The sequence below is a fragment of the Paramormyrops kingsleyae genome, chromosome 20 (assembly GCF_048594095.1).
Source record: "Paramormyrops kingsleyae isolate MSU_618 chromosome 20, PKINGS_0.4, whole genome shotgun sequence".
Classification (NCBI taxonomy): domain Eukaryota; kingdom Metazoa; phylum Chordata; class Actinopteri; order Osteoglossiformes; family Mormyridae; genus Paramormyrops; species Paramormyrops kingsleyae.
The window spans coordinates 14156164-14175312 of NC_132816.1; the positions used below are offsets into that span (position 1 = coordinate 14156164).

Here is a 19149-nt window from a genome sequence, read left to right on the forward strand (position 1 = left end):
AATTTAAAAATAAGACCGCGGCACATCGGTCTTCCTAAGGGACAGTGTGGCTGCTTTTCATTTTTCTCTTTTTTTCTATGTCGCAAGAATTGGGTAAAATATTGGTAGACGTTAATTTTGGCAGTGGTTAAGGGATCTCTGCAACGTAAGTTTTCCCTGTTTGTCTTTCTTTCATTGTGGCTTGCAGTCCGTTAAAATGAAAGCAACCTTGAGCTGTTGTATAAGGTTAGCTAAGGGTAACTAAATGGTGGCTGGTAGCTAACTGGCCTGGTCTTTAAAAGAGCTACACAGCAGTCCTATTTAGAGTTTCTTTTAAGAAGCTTTTCAAGAAGTAAAATATTGAACTCAAGGAACAGCAGTTACTCGGTCACCACGCTCTTAAATCGTTGTTTTGATTTATATGTGTCGGTTGACGCTCTTGTTTATTGTATAGGACTGCATCTGACAAAGTGGTGTCGGTGTCGTGGTTAATCTGAGCCTGTCAAAGGCGCAGCCAGCAGGCTTCGCCGTCCATCAGGTATATCGGTTTTACCCCGTCAAGCATGATGGAATCCTGTTTGAGCCTGAAACCGGAACGAGCGGAGTCCGTGGTTGTGGAGGATCTGAAGAAGGACCTGTTGGCCGACTTCTCCGCTATACCTTCTGGTGTGACAGAGGTGAGCTGTCGGCAGGGCAGGAGCTAGACATTATGGACCTCCTGATAAAACGTCACCTTGAGGCCCCGGTACCCCTTACATTATACAGTTTTTCGTATTCTAGGGCCCCTGTAATGTGCTAGGCCCCCTGAATCTGTCAGGGTACCTAAGGCTGTCGGGGGTCTGTTTACAGAACTGCATTTTGTTTTGAGGACGCCATATACTCTGCTGAGTTAATGGTAACTGATTGTTTATCATGTTTCATTAAGGTTGTCCAATGTATAGCTTTTTATTATTATTTTTTGTTACATATTAGCTGTTAAAACTATTGTTGTGAACTTTTTGGTTTGTTTTAATTTCCACTTTGCGATTTTTCCATTTAGAGGTATTTTATTTATGTGTGTTTGATGGTGTATGTTTGTTCTTTTTGTTTTGGCAGCACATTTACCAAGCTCAAATCATAATGATGCTTGGTCCACTGTGACAACTGCTCATGCAAGCAATAGACCGTGAAATTTGACTGTTTCTAGAGCAGTATCTCATTAGTTTTGACCGTTTTTGTAAATTTTATAAATGGCCCTAAGTTACGAAGGTGTGTGTGCGTATATAATTGATATATGTATGCTGTATATTTTGTGAAATTCACAACAGTTTTGGATTTATCGTTGTTTAGGTTTGGTTTATTTTAGATTCAGTAAAGTTGATTCTGCTGTCAGAATACCTGGTAATTTTATTTTTTTCTTTCTTCTCCCCAATCTGGCAAACTTCAGAAAGAACATTTGCAGGTTTACCTTCGGGTCCGTCCGTTTACGTCTGCGGAGCTTGACAGTGGTGAATCACAGGTAAAGCAAAATTGGGTTTGCAATGGACCTCTTTACATAGGGAATCGAGGGGGAAATTATTTTCATAGTGCAGGATTTAAGTGGGTAAACACCACCTTTAATACCTTATGAGGGTGGCATTTGTAAACATACTTGTGAGGTCTCCAGGGGAGATGCCAATTTTAGGCTTGTTACATTGGACGTGCATTGCTTTTTCCAAAGAGCAAATGAGATTCAGATGTCACTCTAAGATGTCACTTAGAGTGAGATGTCACTCTCACACATCCTCTGCCTTCTCACCGGACCTGCAGGAATGTGTCAAGATCGAACTCCCAGACACCGTTTTATATAAGGCTCCAAGACCGTCCCTGTCTGCACGGTTAAGTGATAAGTCTGTTTCTCAGACTGCTCAGAGATTTCAGTTCTCACAGGTGAGCTTTTCCATGTGCAATGACATAATCTCGAGGCTAGAAGTAGCTGGTCAGTTCGTCTCTACTAGTGTCTGTGTGTTTGTGTATTTGGCACCTTTACTTTATTCTTCAGGTCTTTGGTCCAGAAACAACACAGAAGGAGATATTTGATGGCACAGTTAAAGGTCTCGTCAAAAATGTTCTTGAAGGTGGAAACACTCTGGTGTTCACATATGGAGTTACCAATGCTGGGAAGACCTTCACATTTTTAGGTTTGTGTCTCATGTCGGATGGGGAAAAATTCTCCTCCTGCTTGTTACTAAACCTGGATTTATGTTAAACTGCATATTTGGGCCGCTTCTGCTAATAGTGACTTCTCCGTAGACAGGTTTTGAAAGTCACCTGGAATCTGCTTTTTGTAATCTAAACATCAAAATAAGAAAAAAAAATCCAGTGAATGAACTCCTTTTAGGTTCCGATTCGGATGGTGGAATTCTGCCAAGGTCTTTGAACTTGATCTTCAGCAGCATCGAAGAACGCATCTACACGCAGATGAACATCAAGCCTCATCGATGTCGAGAATTTACAAGGCTGACTAAAGACCAGCAGGATGAAGAAACTGCAAACAAAAGAAATATTATGAGGTTTTTCAAAGAGGTTGGTCTTGGTTTTCTCCCCGGATATCAGTTATTGGATTATGTAAAGAGAAAATGGCTTTTTGTGGATTAATTTTTCCCCCTTCATTGTCCTAGAGTGAGTGCCAGAAAAGCATGACCAGCCAGCAGAGTACCTGCAGAGCAACCCTGCTTGAAGGTGAAGGAATTCTTTTCCTCTAGACCCTAATGTTGTTTCAGTATAACCTTACTACTATTTAAAAAAATTTTTGTACTGTAATTTCAGGTATTATGTGCATATTTGTGTGTGTGAAAGAGACTATATCGCTTTTCTGAAAATGTTTTCTATCCCTTAAATTGTTGCTTGTTGATTTTTGGTTACTTTTATCATTTTTGAATTTTTAATATTTATAGGATCGACAACGAGCAACACTGGTGTATTTGCGGAGGAGAATAGCTTCAGTCTGGATGTGGACAGTCACACAAAGTTTTCAGTCTGGGTTTCTTTTTGTGAAATCTATAATGAAAACATCCATGACTTGCTCGAGCCTGTTTCGGGCAGTTCAATGAAGAGGAGTATGTTACGCCTGTCTCAGGATGTCAAGGGCAATTCTTTTGTGAAAGGTAACATGCTCCATGTATGCATGTTTTGGATGCATTACGTAATAATGTTTTAAATTTTTTTTTTTTTTTTCCCTTTTTTGGACTAATTTTCCTTAAGATCTCAAGTGGATTCAAGTAAATGATGCAGACGAAGCCTACAGAGTCTTAAAACTTGGCAAGAAGAATCAGAGCTTCTCCTGTACGAAACTCAACAACCTTTCGAGCAGAAGGTATGGATAAAGAGACATTCTATAACAGGGGTGGCTACTCTTATCCGCAAAGGGCCAGTGTGTATGCAGGTTTTTGGGATAACCTTTAGTTCAGCTGTTCAAACCCAGGTGTGAGGACTCTTCAACCAACCAGTCCTCTAATTAGTAATCTGGTTGGGGAGTTGCAATGAAAACCTGCATGCCCAATGGCCTTTTCTGGATGAGATTGCCCACCCCAGTTCTATAACATGAAATGCATTTGTTTGTTTAATAATTAACAAACTGATGTTGTGATTTGTATTAATTTCCAGTCACTGCATATTCTCCATTCGGCTGATTCGCATAGAAGACGTGGGGATTCCCCGTGTCCATACAATCAGCGAGTAAGTTTTCACACCTCTCGGCTGCAGCGTGCATGTTTGACTTTGGGAATTCATGGTTTCCTACCAAGTGTGACTAGATCAGGCCTCCCACTTCTACCCCAAGCAGCCTCCTGTGACCTCAACCTAGCTACAGCATATAATTCATTGTAATTTACCTTTGCAGTTGCTTGAATCTCACAGTTACAGATGTTTCTCTGTGTTTATTTCTTTTAGGTTATCACTGTGTGATTTAGCAGGTTCAGAGAGATGCGGCAAGACCCATAATAAAGGTGATCGCTTGAAAGAGGCCGGCAACATCAACACTTCGCTGCTGATTCTCGGAAAATGCATTAATGCATTAAGGCGCAACCAACAATCAAAGTATGTTGTGTGTGTGTGTGTGTGTGTGTGTGTGTGTGTGTCAACAATAACTGACGTTTCAGTGGAGAGTCTTGATCTGTACCTCGGTGATATTGGTCATGACAGAAGATTCATATTGACGCTCTGTTGAAATGAAGACCTCTGAGAGAGCAGGCCTCTAACAAATATCTACTATAAATATAAAATCCCACAAGTGACCTACTAGATGGCTTCATCAACTTTTGGCTCCTGCAAAGGTAAATGAAGGATTCCTTTGCAGATTCCAGCAGCACGTCCCCTTCAGAGAGAGCAAGCTAACCCAGTACCTGCAGGGCTTCTTCTGTGGCAGGGGAAAAACCTGCATGATTGTCAACGTCAACCAGTGTGCCTCCATGTTCGATGAGACCCTGAATGTCCTGAAGTTTTCTGCTGTCGCTCAGAAGGTAGGAGGTTGTCTGACTCTCATCGGTGTGGCCATGATGGTACGCTGACCGTCTCAAAACCTTAAACAACCTTTTGCTGTGCAGGTGGTCGTCCTCAACACCAAGCCTCTCCCCGTCGTTCCCAAGAAGTCTGTGAGGGAGGTATCGTTCATCATCGATAGTGCTGACCAAAGGAACCTGTGGGCCAAGCGGAAGAGTTCTTTAGTTGGCTGGGAGAGGAGTTTGGAGGATGTCCAAGAAGATGATGATGATGGTGGTGGTGGTGATGAGGATGATGATGCTGGTGGTGATGAGGAAAGCTACGCCGAGAGTATGATGGAAGACACTATTCAAGAAGCAGATGAGACAGAAATTGAAAGGGAAACGTACAGCGTGAGTGGGACTTGTAGCATTGACGTACCTCTAGATGTTGTCGTCGTCGTCGTCGTGCTTTCTAGTAAAATAAGAAAATGTACTAAGAACCCCGTAATTGTTTTTCCAGAAGTTGGTGTCTCTGACACAGGAACTGCAGGCAAAGCTTTGTAAAGCAGAATCTGAGAAACTGACGCTAGAGATATGTATTCGTGAAGAGGTCACCAAAGAGTTCATGGAGTTATTTTCCAATATGGAAAAGGATTACAAGTAAGACTGTGGTTCTTGATGTTCAGTTATGGAAAGAATGGGAGAAATTTTCAGAGTAATGCGCCTGTTTTTGTGTTGCTATTTTAGCGAGCGTCTCTTGAAAGAAAAGGAGATCATAGAGGAAAGGGCTGAGAAACGGATGGAAATTTGGAAGACCTTGGTGAACAGAATTGCTGGTGAAGAGTCAAAGGTACGAAGTCAATAGAGATGGCAAGAGGCCTTGCAGCGCATTCATGCTTGTAACCAGTGTTAGCTTTCATTGCTCCTAACATGACCTGTGTTGTTTTTAGGAGGATAAGCTGGTTTCCATGGACGAGATAATCGAGACTATGCAGGATGACCTGGCTAAAATTAAGAGGGATGCAGAGGCAGCCCATGTATGTCTCAGTTTGCCTGATCCGAGCAGCACTGTCGCCAGTCTGGAGAAACGGCTCGCCGACCTGTCGGAGGAACTTCTGAAAACGCAAGAGCTCCTCACTTTCAAATCGAATGGTATTTTGGAAGCGTGTGTCTGAGAGAATGAAAGCATGCTACCTATTCAGTAAGGTTCTGCTTTTATGGTTCTAGTTAATGTTAAATCTGCTTATCTTCAGAAACGCAGCAGACTTGTGACCAGCTAGATGAAACGAAGAGGGTAGGACTTTCTTCTCGCAAATCAAATTTTGTTGCCTGGAAGAATGTTCTGCTACATTATTATGCCATGATTTTGAATTTTTTTTTTTAATTGTACCAGAATCTGGAGGCCAAGACTCTGAAGTTTCAGGAGCTGATGGAGATCTGTCAAGAGAAGGATGATATGATCACCAAGTTACAAACCGCTATGGACCAGCATGTTGAAACAATCACGAATGGCGTAAGTGATTTTATTTTTTAAACAGTTTGCCTGAAAACTCTTTATACCTGTGTCCTATTTATGGGTTGGAATAAGATGTTTATAGGTTTGTCCAAGAAGCTAAAGTGCCCCCCCTCGATTAAATTTTTTTTCATAGGGTTTTGGGCAGGCAGAACTTTTAATGTGGGGGCAAGTATGGGAAGGCTATGCAGCATTTGCAGCTAATTTGATGCTAATTCTATTCTTCTGGCAGAGGATCTTTATTGATGATATCAAGGAGGAAATGCTGCAGCTGCAGAAGAACTGCAGGTGTTTAAATCGAGAAGGTGAGAGCTCCCAGAAAGAGGGCAAGAAGAGGTCAGGGAACTTCCCAACGGACCTCGACGGAGAGCCGCCCCTCAAGAAAGGTACAAGCTTCATTCAGAGTGATGAGAAAAGGCTGCCGCCATTTGTAGCATCTAGAGCAGGCAACACAAAGGCTGTACTCAAAGGGCGCAAATTTTTTCGCTTGAAAAAAAGGTTATCTGTCTTGCAGAAGTAGCTTTCTTATGGCTTTGTATTATGTTTCTGGGTTTTTTAAAAATGTTATTGTTAATATGCATATTAAATGTAATGCTTCCTTTTATGTTTTGTTGTTGTCTTCCAAGATGTCCCAAGTACTATTCCAACACATTCTTGGCTGGCCGAGTTAAAAGTCCATGGGCGTTTATTTATTTTTTTTGTCTGGATATGTTTTTATATAAGAAGGGGGGGGGGGGGGGGGGGGGGGGAATAACTCCCATGTTCTTGATGTTTCTCTAACTTATTCAAATGCTATATCACTTTAATAAAAAAAAAATACATTTTAAACTGTTGGTTCATAGTGGTCTTCAGGATCCTTCAAAGACTTTGGGTAATAAAATGAAACCCAATCACACACAGCCTCTGGTGTTTGATAACTTTAGAGTCTTCCTTTGTCAAGGAATAAGTGTGATGTAAACAGACCAAATTTAGTGCAATATGGTCAATTTGGCCATTGAATTTTAATGAATTACACCTCTTAATGGTGTGTCATCTATATAGGTTTAGACTGACATGATTGTGCTGTCCTCTCTTTGCAAAAGCTCTTGAGGAGGACCGGTGTGTCTCCCCCACCCATACTGACAAACTGCAAACTGAGTGTGATCAAAAAGACGTAGAGCTCATGCAGTTGCGTGAGAAGTGCAAAGGACTGCAGGAGAGAATGGAGTCTGCAGAAGCAGATTTTCTCAATGCCATAACACTAAAGGACGAGCAGATGGATCAGCTTAAAGAGAGCCAGTTATTGCTCGAGGGAAAAGTCGAGAAACTCGTCAAGGACTTGTTGGAGCAGACGTGCGCTTGTGAGACTGCTAAGGCATCCCTGTGCGTGGAGCAGAAAGAGAAGGACAGACTTGCGGAAGAACATGAAGCTCTGGGCAAAGAGAAAGATGGGTGGCAGCAGGAATCTAAGAACATGGCTAAGAAGATCGATGCACTACAGCAAGAGCTTGATGAGGAAAAGAGGAGAGTGGAGACAGTCACCGAGGAGTTAAAGGCTGCTAAAGTGCTCCTGGTGGAGCGCAATAATGATTCTTGGGAGAAGGCAAAGACTATAGAGTCCCTAACCAAGGAAACTGATGCTCTTAAAAAGCAACTGGAAGAACAAGGAGCGCTCTCATCGAGTGGGAACTGTGACCATTTCCATGAAACGATGGCTGCCTTGCAGCAGGAGTGCGGGAAGGTGGTGAAGGAATCTGCTCAGAAAACCCAACAGATTGACGATCTGGAGCGGGACATCAACTCTTTGAGGAAGCAGGCATCTGAGCAGGAGCAAATCACTGGTCAACTGAATGAAGACCTGGTTGACCTTAGAAAAGCCCAGGGTGATCTGGCAGAGTTGGAAGCTGAAAGGAAAGCTGCTGCGGAAATGAAGAGAAGCCACGCCGAGCTGGAGGTGCGGGTAGCGGCCCTTGAGGGTCAGGTGGCGGAGCTGGAGGAGCAAGTGAAGGTGGCCGGAGCGAACGCCTCAAAAACAGCTGACCTGGAGAAGCAGCTTCTGGAGAAGGAGACCCAGATGGTGGCCCTACGCGCGACTTTGAGTGAACTCCAAGAAAAGCTTGCCGCCGTGGAGTCTGAGTGTCTACAGGAGGCCAGGCGCAAGGAGGCAGAGCGACGACGGGACCTGCTGAAAGCGGCGGAGGACGCCATCGCTGAGAAGGATGCTGAACTGGCCAGGAGGGCAGAGGAGCTCTCAAGGCAAGTGGCCATCTCGTGTTTAATGCCTGTCATCTGGAGTGTGGCGATTCCCAGTCTGTATACTACCTGTGTTGGTTCTTTGTTTTGTAGTGGAGTAGAGATGGTACCGAAATTACGATTCGCTCAATTCATTGTGAAAACCCTTCATCGGTCTGGTTGACAGCAAACATTTTATTTTGTTTGTTACAGGATAAAGGAGGAGATGATCAGCAGTTCAGATAAAGTCAAAAGCCTGATGCTTGAACTGCAAAGAAAAGAAGATGATGACCTTAAGGAAAAGCTAGCTGATTCCAAAAAGCAGATCCAGCAAGTGCAAAAGGAGGTTTGTGACCAACTGTTCTGCTTTTGCTTAGTCAGCATTAGCTTAATTGCAGATATTTGCTCAAACATATTCTTGCAGATGAGTTTATTTCTAGCCTTTGTTGGGTTTTTTTTGGTGTATATTTTTGATAGATTGAATATCTGCGTGAAGAGCAAACATCTCTCAAACGAAAGCTGAACGAATCGGAGAAAGCGAAAAGCCAGCTTCTGACAAATCTGAGCAGCAAAGACACCCTAATCCAGCAGTTGAAGAGCGTGAGTCCTGCTGGGTACATTTACAGCATCTGAAGGGCTTGTTTACTCGTATTACTTGCTGAAGCTTTGCTTACTGACTTTTAGGAACAGGCCAGTGATGCCAGATCCAAGGAAGATCTGCAGAGGTACCAGAAATCCTGTGATGGTAGGTGTGCAAACTCAAGTGAAAGTCTTTTTTATTGTCTTTATTTAGTATCCTTAGTATTGTGATGTGTGGGACACCTGAGAATTTCTCATTGGACATAGTGCAAGAAATGGTAATTATCAGAAATATGTAAGATGTTTAATCATGATATATGGATACATAAACACAAGACAGAAAAAAGTGAAAGATACAGTTTTTAAAAATGATTGTGCATGGTGTGTATTGAGTTGTCTCTGGACTTTAATACATACAGCATTAACGACACCGTTGCCTAGGTTCACGTTGACGGCCCCCTCGGTCGGCTCTGCTGAAACCAGCATCTGAAAATTAGCAGAAGGTCTTCCATTTACATGCATTTGTTTATCCGACTAGACCTTCGAGCCAAGGAGCAGATTATTGAAAACATGCGGCTTGCGTTAAAAGAACAAGAGGACACTCAGGAGGAGCAAGACCGAGTTCTGGAAGCTCAGCTGGAGGAAATAGATTCTTTAAATGAACGTGGGTATTTAAAAAAATATAAAAGTAATGCCTTGCTCTCTGTGACACGGAGGGGGAGGGGGGCAAAGTCATAATTTTAAGTTATATTGGGGGTTATTGTGAACAGATCTGAATATATATTATAATTATGATTACGGTTTTGTTTCTATGTATTTACTTCTGCGTACAATTTTTTAAAAATTATTATTATTTTTTACTAGAGCTACAGAAGCTGAAGGAAAACGTCCCGCCGGAGCGCAATGAAGGTGGAGAATCCGGCAATTCGGAAGAAAGCAGTTTAAGTCAATTTCTAGCTGCAAAACAAGAAATCGATCAACTCAAAGAGACGCTCGAGGTAAGTGCTATTACATCTATTTTCCTGTGGGGGCCGCTGTTTACCAATGAGCGTGTAGGACGCACTCCCTGTACCTCCGGCAGATATGTAAAATTACGTCCCAATAAAATCGAGCTGGCTCTTTATTAAAATAATTCGAAAAGCGGTGTACCTGGAGTAACCGGTGAACAAGAGAAGAGGGGGCTTTTAACTAGCATGCCACGGAAAACGCGATCTAAACCCGATGAATCAGGATCAGGGGAAACTACAGGCCAGACGGACCTGGCAAACCGGCATCACAAAGCCGATGATCAGATTAAAGAAAACAGCGCGGTTCTGGAAGCAATGACCTTACTACACTCAGAGCTAGCCCTCGTTAGGTCGGAAATATGCAACAAAATAGACGAGAAAATTAGGGATTTATCTGCTTCCTTAAGAGGGGAAATCGCCACCCTGAAAGCCGAGAATAAGGCAGCAGTTACGGCTCTTAAAGGCAAAATGGATTCCCAGAAACAAAGCTTGAAGGAGCTGGCTGACTCTGCTACGTGCACTTCGGGCTCCGCGGTAGAGCCGGAGAATAAGGTAAAACGCCTCCCGAGGCCAGTGGAGCTACTTTCAGTTGGTCGAAAAGGCAAACCTGTAGTTAAAAGACGGAACGGTGCAGAGATTTGGCTGCTCTGTTAAGAGTGGAGCCGCTAGGTCGGGCTGAATGCCCGTTAGATCATACGTGCAGAGCCCTTCGGGGAGAAGCCGAGACGCCAGGACGCCCGATTCTGCCGAAGCACCGCTGTCATGCGTTTGATTAACTGGAACAAGGCCACGAGCACCAAGAATCTGACTAGAATCAGTCATCTTCAAGGATAACCCCGTAGTTAAACGGCGGGCGGCTTTTACTCCTGCCTGGAATATCTTGCGAAATAAACCCGTCCTGCATCCGCCTTAACTGCGGGTCGCACCCAGTGATGCCGAGACTGTATTCCAGGGTCCCCCAGTTCAGGTCCTGGAGGACCCCTTTGCAACACAATAGATTTCCCTGTTCAGACTCACGTACTAAATCTGGTAATTAGCTGATTAAGGTGTGTTTGAGCAGGGATGTCTGCAGACTGTTTTGGATTCTGGCCTCCAGGACTGGAACAGGGAAACTCTTCTGTAATTCGCTGACCGGTATGCCGAGAAACACTTCGAACCGGGTAAATGAGGACTGCCTGTAAACTTGATATTTAACCTATGCAATGAAAAATCTAACATGGGGCTACATTGAGACTCTGTTGGACTCAAGGAAAAGCTGTGTTTTGGCTTTGGAAAGGCCATAAGGGTATTTGTCCAAGGTGTGTGACAAGTGATTAAGGCTGAGTACAAGGATGATGCTGAGAAAATCCTAGATCTCTAAACGTGGCTGATGTGCAGTCATAAGGGATGTGTCATACTTGATGGTTTCTCTCAAAAAATCCTTTCTCTTTTTAAGCTAATTTGGTTTTGATATTTGATAATAGTACTGGATCTGCTGTATTTGTAATTATAGAACCCAGAAGATGTTGGTATCAGTAGTTATTTGATTTTAAACTAAATTTGTTTGTAAACATATTCTGGGAATTCAGTCTAGGTGTAGATGTTTGTTTGACACCACATAAATTGTTGGCAATGCAGCAAAGTTGGAGAGTGACCAGGGCATTCTCAGAATTAATCGGAATTGGATGATGCCCTTACATTGTACAAAGCTATAAATAACTGATTTTGGCAGTTTTATAAGGCATTATACACATCAAAGATAAATGCAGTTCCTGTTAAAAGTCCAGGCGCAGATGGGGTAGGTAATGAGTTTACCAAGTCGTAAGGAAGTTTACCAAGTCGCTAGTTCCATATTTGCATAAGAAGTATAATTATACTTATCATAAAACAGGGCAAAGTTTTGTAAGCGATTGGGCCATACCGGCCCATTTCCCTTCTAAACACACATATAAAAAATTTAGCTAAAAGATTACAAACAAAATCATGGTGTCATCACAGGTTTAATTCCCGAAAGAAATTCATTTCACATGCTCAGGTGTCTTTTAAATACAATGAATTCTCCAGGAAATCCTGGAGGTCTTATTGAGTTTGGATGCAGAAAAGGCATTTGACCAAGTCGAATGGCCTGATCTTTAATACACTGCATTTGGAGCAAATCGGATATACCTTTGTTGATGGGCTTGAAGACTTTGAGGAAACTTGGCATGCAGGCATGCATTAACCTTCCATTTGGAGGGTGTGGTCAGTGTGAGTCATCAGCTGTAACGGCACTTAAGTGTGATGCGGAGCGTGGAGAATCAAATTATTTTTTATTTTCTTTAAATGAATGGAATGTTTGTTACTTGTATGCTTTTTGTAACTCCTTGTTGGTTGTCTTTGCATTTATTTTCCGTCTGTGTAATAAATGTCTTTAAATGTGGGTCATAAACATAAAGTTGTCCTCCGAAGAGGGGGGGTGGTGGTGGGTAAAAAAAATAAAATGTGGGTCCGGGGGTGCTTTGCAATAAAAATATGTGAAAATGTTTATTTCTGCTTCTGATGATTTGAGGCTCTTAGACCTTATTCGAAGTCCTCAATTTTAATGTTTGTATATATTCTTTAGAAATCGCTATATAATAGCAATACATAAGTTAAAAACTGTATATAGATATGATCTATCCCTCTGATCTCCAGCCTCTTACGCTCTACAAACCCCAGAGACCCTGACCAGAGTATGTCAGGCAGCATAGGGCACAAACCCCCACTACAGGCTTCCCTCACACATCAAAGGCCTGGCCATTGAGTCCCACATCTGCTCTGTGTGCATGCATGTTCTCCCTCTGACATATAGGCTTCCACAACTTTCTTGCAGTGGTGTGCTACTGAATGGTGACCTTTATATTTCGCCAGTGGAGGGCAGTGGGTCTCTGTCAGTATATTTTGCCAACCCGGGTGGGGACTGGAAGTTGTCACAATCAGCTGGTTGGCCGCCACTGGTGTATTCTGAAGAAATGCAGTTGTGCATCTCTATATTGGCAGTGCTGTATGACTGTAGCATCTCACCCAGGGTATACCCCAGTGGTCAACAGCCCTACTTCTGGAGATCTACCATCCCACAGATCTTAGGTGCAGCTCCAATTTACACCTGATGCAGATAATCAGGCCCTTCAGCAGCATCTCAATATTAGAGCCACCTAGCTTCAACATAGCTGGCTCCAACATAAGCTCTGCATGGTGATAGATCTTCAGGAGCACATTTGGGGACCACTGGTGTACACCAACCTGCAGGAGCTGTGCTGCATGCGATCGGATTCACGTCCCCCATCACCCTGACTAGGATGAGCTGAGGGAAGATGGATGGATAATTTAGTTTTTTTTAAAAATGATGCAGTAAACCAGGGGTCACCAACATGGTGCCCGTGGGCACCAGGATACCCCCAAGGACCACATGAGTCGCCCACGAACCTGTTCTAAAAATAGCACAACTCACCAGTGAGCAGCGTCTAAAATTTAATTTTATCCTGTTGCTGTTCTTTAATCACATTTGCATTTATATAGATTTGGAAATGACAAAAAAAAAAAAAAGAATTTAAAACATGAGTTTTAGTTAAGTTTAGGAGGGCATTTCAAACTGGTAGCGCTTCGTATGGCTCAGTATCCGAGAAGTAGCTCTGTTTCAAAAAGGTTTGTGACCCCTACAGTAAACGAATCAGCCATTATATGGATAGTAAAACAGTCAAGGGATTTGACTAATTGGTTCTCTGCAATAAGCCGTACAATTTCATGTTGAACCAAGGTGTGTAGGCGTCCGCTTCGCTTTCGCTCTTAACACAATCACCTGTGTATCTGGTAAACCTTGTATTCGAACTATATGCATTTTTCTACCAAAGAGACTATTTGGCCATAGGAGCTGAATTAGGAACGTATTTCAACCGTTCTCTGAAGGTAACTGGTAGTCTGAACGTATCTTTCAGCTCACTAAAGAGAAGTTACAGGCCGACAGGAAGACGTGGCATGAGGAGAAGATTATCCTGATCGGTCATGCAAAGGAGGCCGAGGAGAAGAGGATCCAGGAGATGAAGAAATTTGCAGAGGACCGTGAGCGCTACGCCAAGATGCAGACTGCAATGGTAACAGGCTCTTATCTTGTTCTACTGCAACACCTGCCCACACCTGTGTGTGTCTGTGACTTTAAGAGCTTTGATGTTGGAGGCAGAGATCAAAGCAGCTGCTACATGTGTTTCAGACTTAACTTAAGATCCAATTTTATGATTCTGACACAAGTCGTATGTTATACTTTGGTATGTTTGTAGGAGAAGCTCTCAAGGCAACTTTCTGACAAGGATGCCGACCTTGCGAAGTGGAGGAAGGAGCGGGACTCACTGGTCACAGCCCTGGAAGTTCAGCTGACAAAGCTTGCAGCTATCAATACAAAGAAAGACGAACAGATTACTGAGCTCTTAAAAAAATGCAGTCTTCTGCCACAAGAGGTCAGTATAGATTAGATATTGTAAGCCCACAACCCAATTACTTGATTTGTTACCGAGCCTATTTTAAAATATTAAACATTAAATTAAATGTTTAACAATTATGACATTCTCACATTATTTTAACACTATTTTTTCCCCCTCGATTGAACATTCTCAGCCACAGCTGATCTTTTTTATTATTATTTTTTTGATTGTCAGACCAACGACAAAATTGAAAGTCTTCAGCACATCTTATCGGTGAAAGAATCAGAAATCGCAGCATTAAGGGAACAACTGACTGTGGTTTCAAATAATGGCCAAGAAACGTCTCCTGTATCCAAGAGGCGCGGGGAGTTGAGAAAATCGGTGAGACCTCGTTATGTCAGTCATGGAACCGTGAAGGGCAGCAGCACCATTTGTTCTGTAATGATTGTGAACATGTATAAAAATGTGAATAATCATTAAGATTTATTTTCCTTCAGACTGGCAAAAATGAACCACCGGTTAGCAGTAATACTAGACAAAACATTAGGAGCTGTCAGGCTTCTGAGGAACAGGAGGTAAGTAACAGAATGATTAATGTGGGGAGTCGGAGCAGCTCGCTGTCTGTACCTGGGGTCCTGGCAGATGTCGAGGCACGCTGGCACTCTACCCGCCCCACACTCGCCATGTAACGTTGGCGCTGCCCCCCGGCAGGCATCCGTGCTGGACTCCTCTGAGATCTCCACGGAGAGCGGGAGGACGAGCCGCTTCCCCAAGCCCGAGCTGGAGATCCAGTTCACGCCGCTGCAGCCCAATAAGCTGAACCTCAGGAGGCAGGGCGGTGACTCGGTGACAGTCAAGATCACCAGGGCGGCCAGGAAGAGGAAGAGCACTGAAATGGACAAGGTATTCATTGCGGGTGTTGAGGTTTCCTTTTCTGGGTGTTTTTTTTTTTTATTTTATTTTTTTTTTACCTGTGGGATGGGCTAAATGAGTCCAAATTTCTCCAGTAAACCCATTTTCACACAGTGGCTGAGATGGTCAGAAGTCTGAAAACAAGGAGGGGTAGAAATGTCTTTCTCAGTGGTCCAGTGCAAGCTTGAAAATTGAAAGCATCATATGACCTCATTAAGCAGGCCTGTCCCCCAAGATTCGTTCCCACTCCTACCCCAGTTTTCCATTTTCACCTTTCTTTTATGACGTTGAGGGTTTTCACTTAACTGTAGGACAGAGTGCATAATCATCGTTTGCCTCAAAAAGGCATTCGTATACAATGTAGGTTCCCTAAAAGGGGCTGTCTGTGTAAAATGGTGTTTCAGGGAAATTATGTGCATTGTTCCTCCTCACTTTTGCCATCTTCATTTTCATATGAAAAGCACTAACTTAACAGAAGAAGACCTCCCTAAAGCACGCCGGTCTGGGGGAGTGCAGGTATTTAACATGAAATGAAATGAATGTCCCAGTTTTCCGCTTTCTCAGATCAAGAACAGCAGTTCTTTTGGGACTGCAAAATCTTAGCCAGGCAATCCTTAAGTAAATGATGGCCTATTGAGTCATATTTCCATTAGACGGTAATGTAAATTTGAAACTTGAGATGTAGTCTAACATTATGACATGGTACCAACTTTTTAAAAAAGAAAAAAAAATTTAAGCAGATCAGCATTCTTGCTCCTCCATCTGTAGACACCTAAAGCTCTTTCTTAATACACCATGAAATCTGTTTTATGAGCTAAACCACCTGGGGTGATAATGGTGACTCTTGGCGTCTTACGACGACTCTAAAGATATATCTTACGAAAGGTATTTGTTTTCCTATTCGTCTTTCACAAACGACCTAAGAGATCGCTTAAGGGAGAGCTTAAGTGCAACCTTAATAGATACCAAAACACCTGATTGGTTGCCATCGATGGCTCGAGAATTGATTATTCTCTCCATGCAGCAACTGCTTCACTGCATCATAACCTAAAAATACAATACAAAATTTAATAAATTGAATCATGTAATCGTAAATATTTTATCCATTTGGGTGCACAAATCCTTCTCCCTAGATTGTAGTATCAACATTTTATTTTTATTTGTTCTGTAAAACACCTGCATGCACCAATATGTTTGCAGGTCATTGATTATAGGGACAAGCAATATCCACTCTTCATGTTGCGTGTCCACTCTTCGTACGCGTACACGGAAACCTGCATACTTCTGTGGTCAAGCTGCGTTCTTAGCACAGCTGGCTGGCGTGAGATTTTCAATTCGAGACGAGTCTGCGCACACACACACGTAGTTACATTTATGTATCAGTTTTATTACCTTTATAAATAGTCTGTAGGGTTTGCAAACTATCCCAATGCTCGTCAAGAGCATCCCTGTTGGTATTTAAAGTGGATGCTATCAAATCGATTATGTGCAGTGTCCATATTTGTGCATATACGGCTGCACGGACACAAATTTGGAGTGCAGCAGGCGTTCGTCCACTGAGGCACACGGTGACGTCAAACATGACATAAATTTTCGACCGTATGGAGAAGTATGAACCATCCTTTAACATAATATAATGTCCTATGTGTTTCAATATTGAGTAAAAAGGACGATTCCAGAGTGTTGTAGTCTTGTATCAGGCAAAATCATTTATCATATGGATCAGTTATTTTTTAGTTAAGTGATGTTAGGTTATGAATCTTGTACACATAACGATGTTAGTCTTATTTTAAATGAGCAGTGAGAGGCGACAAGATAGCTAGTCTCAGCCCAATTTTCCGAAAGAATATGTTGCTCAAGACATACTTACCCCAGCAACCCATGACTCTACACTTTTAACACCTAATTAGAGGGAGTAACGCTAAATGGGGGAGTAGGGGGTAAATCCTGGGACACATGAGAGGGCTTACTGTGAGCCTTTGTCATTCCTATAGGATGTGGTGGACAGTGAAAACAAGAAGAATAACATGAGAATCACTAGGATGAACAAGGACTATGAGAAGGTTGAGATTTTTTTTTTTTGGCAAATGAATGTTTTAGTATCTGTCAGTTGGTCTTAAGGTATTCAGTTATTCTAGTACAGATATTATGTGTACATTCTGAACGACCGGCATGTTTTGAAGTATGGAGAAAAATGCATAGAGACTTGAAAGCTTAATTACAAGGTTGGTTGACTATAATTTCTGGTTTGTTTTAATTAGTCTCTGTCTATTCCCAAGAAATCACCAGCTGCATTCAGCAGAAACACACACACGAAACGAGATGAGTCCCAATCAACTCTGAGGAACAGGAAAGATGGGGCTTTGCAGAAGATCGGAGACTTCCTGCAGAGTTCCCCAAATCTGCTTGGGAGCAAAGGTACGACCGCTGGAGACTGATGAGGGTTGACGGCAAGGAGTTCCTTCCTTCTGCTGTACTGAGGTTTGCCCTTTTTTAATAGCTAAAAAGATCATGGAGCTTGTGCAGTCGAAATCACCTGAACCGGAGGGTGACTCAACAATTGGCCTGAAGCCAAAGAAGTCAAAACGAAAACTTTATAAAACTGAAATCTCATCTCCCCTTGACATCCCATCCAACCCAGTAAGTGTGTGGAGTGTGATCTGTCGTCGTGTCTCCTGAATAAATAATTGGAGTGGGTGGATAGTGCTCATTCATTGTCTAATCCTTAATATTCTCTTATAGATCATTCTTCCTGATGAAGAGAAAGAGAGTGATCATATTATTATCAAAAGAAGACTCAGGACCAGAACAGGCAAGAAATATTGACCAGGCTATCGATTACTCGATACTTGTTTAAAATTGTAATTTCTTATGTATTAACAAGTAGATCCTGTGTTGCTGAGAACTTTGCACTCTGACTTAAACCTAGAGACCATTTCTTGGAGAGATTTCTACGGTTATGAAAGTACAATGACAGGCAAAGTCTTTAAAAAAAACAAGCTATTCCTTTGTCATGTGACATTTTTGAGTTTGTCTTGTCTGGAACAAATTTTCATAGTTGTAGCATAAATCATTTGATGTTAATTTGCCATTTTATATTATTTTATTTAATTTTTAAGAAAATATATGTACATTTTTCAAATGTTTTCACATCCATGCTGTAATCGTTGATTGTATTATTTGTATGCGTTGTATGTGGGCTGCTGTAAGTTCTGTGTATTGAGGCTCGGCAGAATGAAGAGATGTGAACAAGTAACACGTTTCCCCCTCTTTCATCTCAATTTGAACAAACTTTGTGTTTCGATTCCAGATCAGGAAGCTTTATGCTGTGGTGTCTGGTGAACATGTATGTCTGTGTATTTTGTTGATCAGGTTTCGTAGAATATGTCCTACAACAAGGAATCCAGAGTCGTTATTTTCTCGGGGTTCCCGAGACCTTCGCTGGTGTTTTCAATAAAGCAGCGAGTGTTATCTCTGACGCCATGAGTCAGTCAATATTCATTCGGCTTCACCCACGCTCCAGTAATAAAAAATCTGCTGTAATGCGCCCAAGTATCTTTTAATGTAAATAAATCTCTGCAGCATTAATTAAACATTCGCAGACACGTGACTATACAGCAGTCTCGCGGGTCGTATAAATCCATATGGGAAATGGAGCCAAAAGCAGTGAGTGGAGATGTTTGTACTGCACCTTTGTGGCAGAGAGGAAAACATCATGACCATTTATCTGTAACGCCGGCAGGAAGGTGGCTCCAGAGAGCAGGGTCAATTAATGCGTTTTGCCATGCGACCAGGCTGCCCTTTGCATCCCCTAATTCCCGGGTGCAGACTTGCTGCCGTGACATCTGTATGCTGTGTGTTCAGCGGATCTACATTTAGTGCTCGCCTGATATAACTGATGGAATAAATGGCTGATTGTTAGAAGATTGTTGTGAGATATCACAGGGAACCATTCCGCGGATAAACAGATCCTGCAAGTGCGACAGCTATACAACTGCGGACAGAATTAAGAGACCACAGCACAATTTTTTCTTTTTTTTTCCCCACCCATTTTGCAATTTTAGGGTGTGCGTCTGTGAATAATGTTTTGTTTTGCA

The 19149-nt window shown here is 42.4% G+C and overlaps 1 protein-coding gene across 4 annotated transcripts; it reads left to right on the top strand.

Annotated features, from left to right (window-relative positions):
- Positions 1–2: 2 nt before the first annotated feature.
- kif20ba (kinesin family member 20Ba) lies at positions 3–18530 on the top strand. Of its 4 annotated transcripts, none has more exons than XM_023830950.2 (34): positions 3–145; positions 434–656; positions 1406–1477; positions 1768–1887; positions 2000–2138; positions 2339–2523; positions 2619–2679; positions 2895–3104; positions 3202–3313; positions 3604–3675; positions 3889–4035; positions 4295–4457; positions 4542–4829; positions 4939–5078; positions 5166–5268; positions 5369–5570; positions 5672–5712; positions 5812–5931; positions 6164–6317; positions 7014–8166; positions 8356–8488; positions 8620–8742; positions 8827–8887; positions 9260–9385; positions 9586–9719; positions 13661–13816; positions 14000–14176; positions 14375–14521; positions 14638–14715; positions 14852–15043; positions 17047–17115; positions 17314–17470; positions 17553–17692; positions 17795–18530. In XM_023830950.2, the coding sequence occupies exons 2-34, from the start codon at positions 543–545 to the stop codon at positions 17876–17878; spliced, it is 5373 nt and encodes a 1790-aa protein (XP_023686718.1). In that variant the 5' UTR covers positions 3–145; positions 434–542; the 3' UTR covers positions 17879–18530. The 4 variants fall into 4 exon arrangements, with proteins under 4 accessions (XP_023686718.1, XP_023686720.1, XP_023686719.1 ...); XM_023830952.2 differs by having other exon boundaries at positions 17332–17470; XM_023830951.2 differs by having other exon boundaries at positions 4942–5078.
- Positions 18531–19149: the final 619 nt, after the last annotated feature.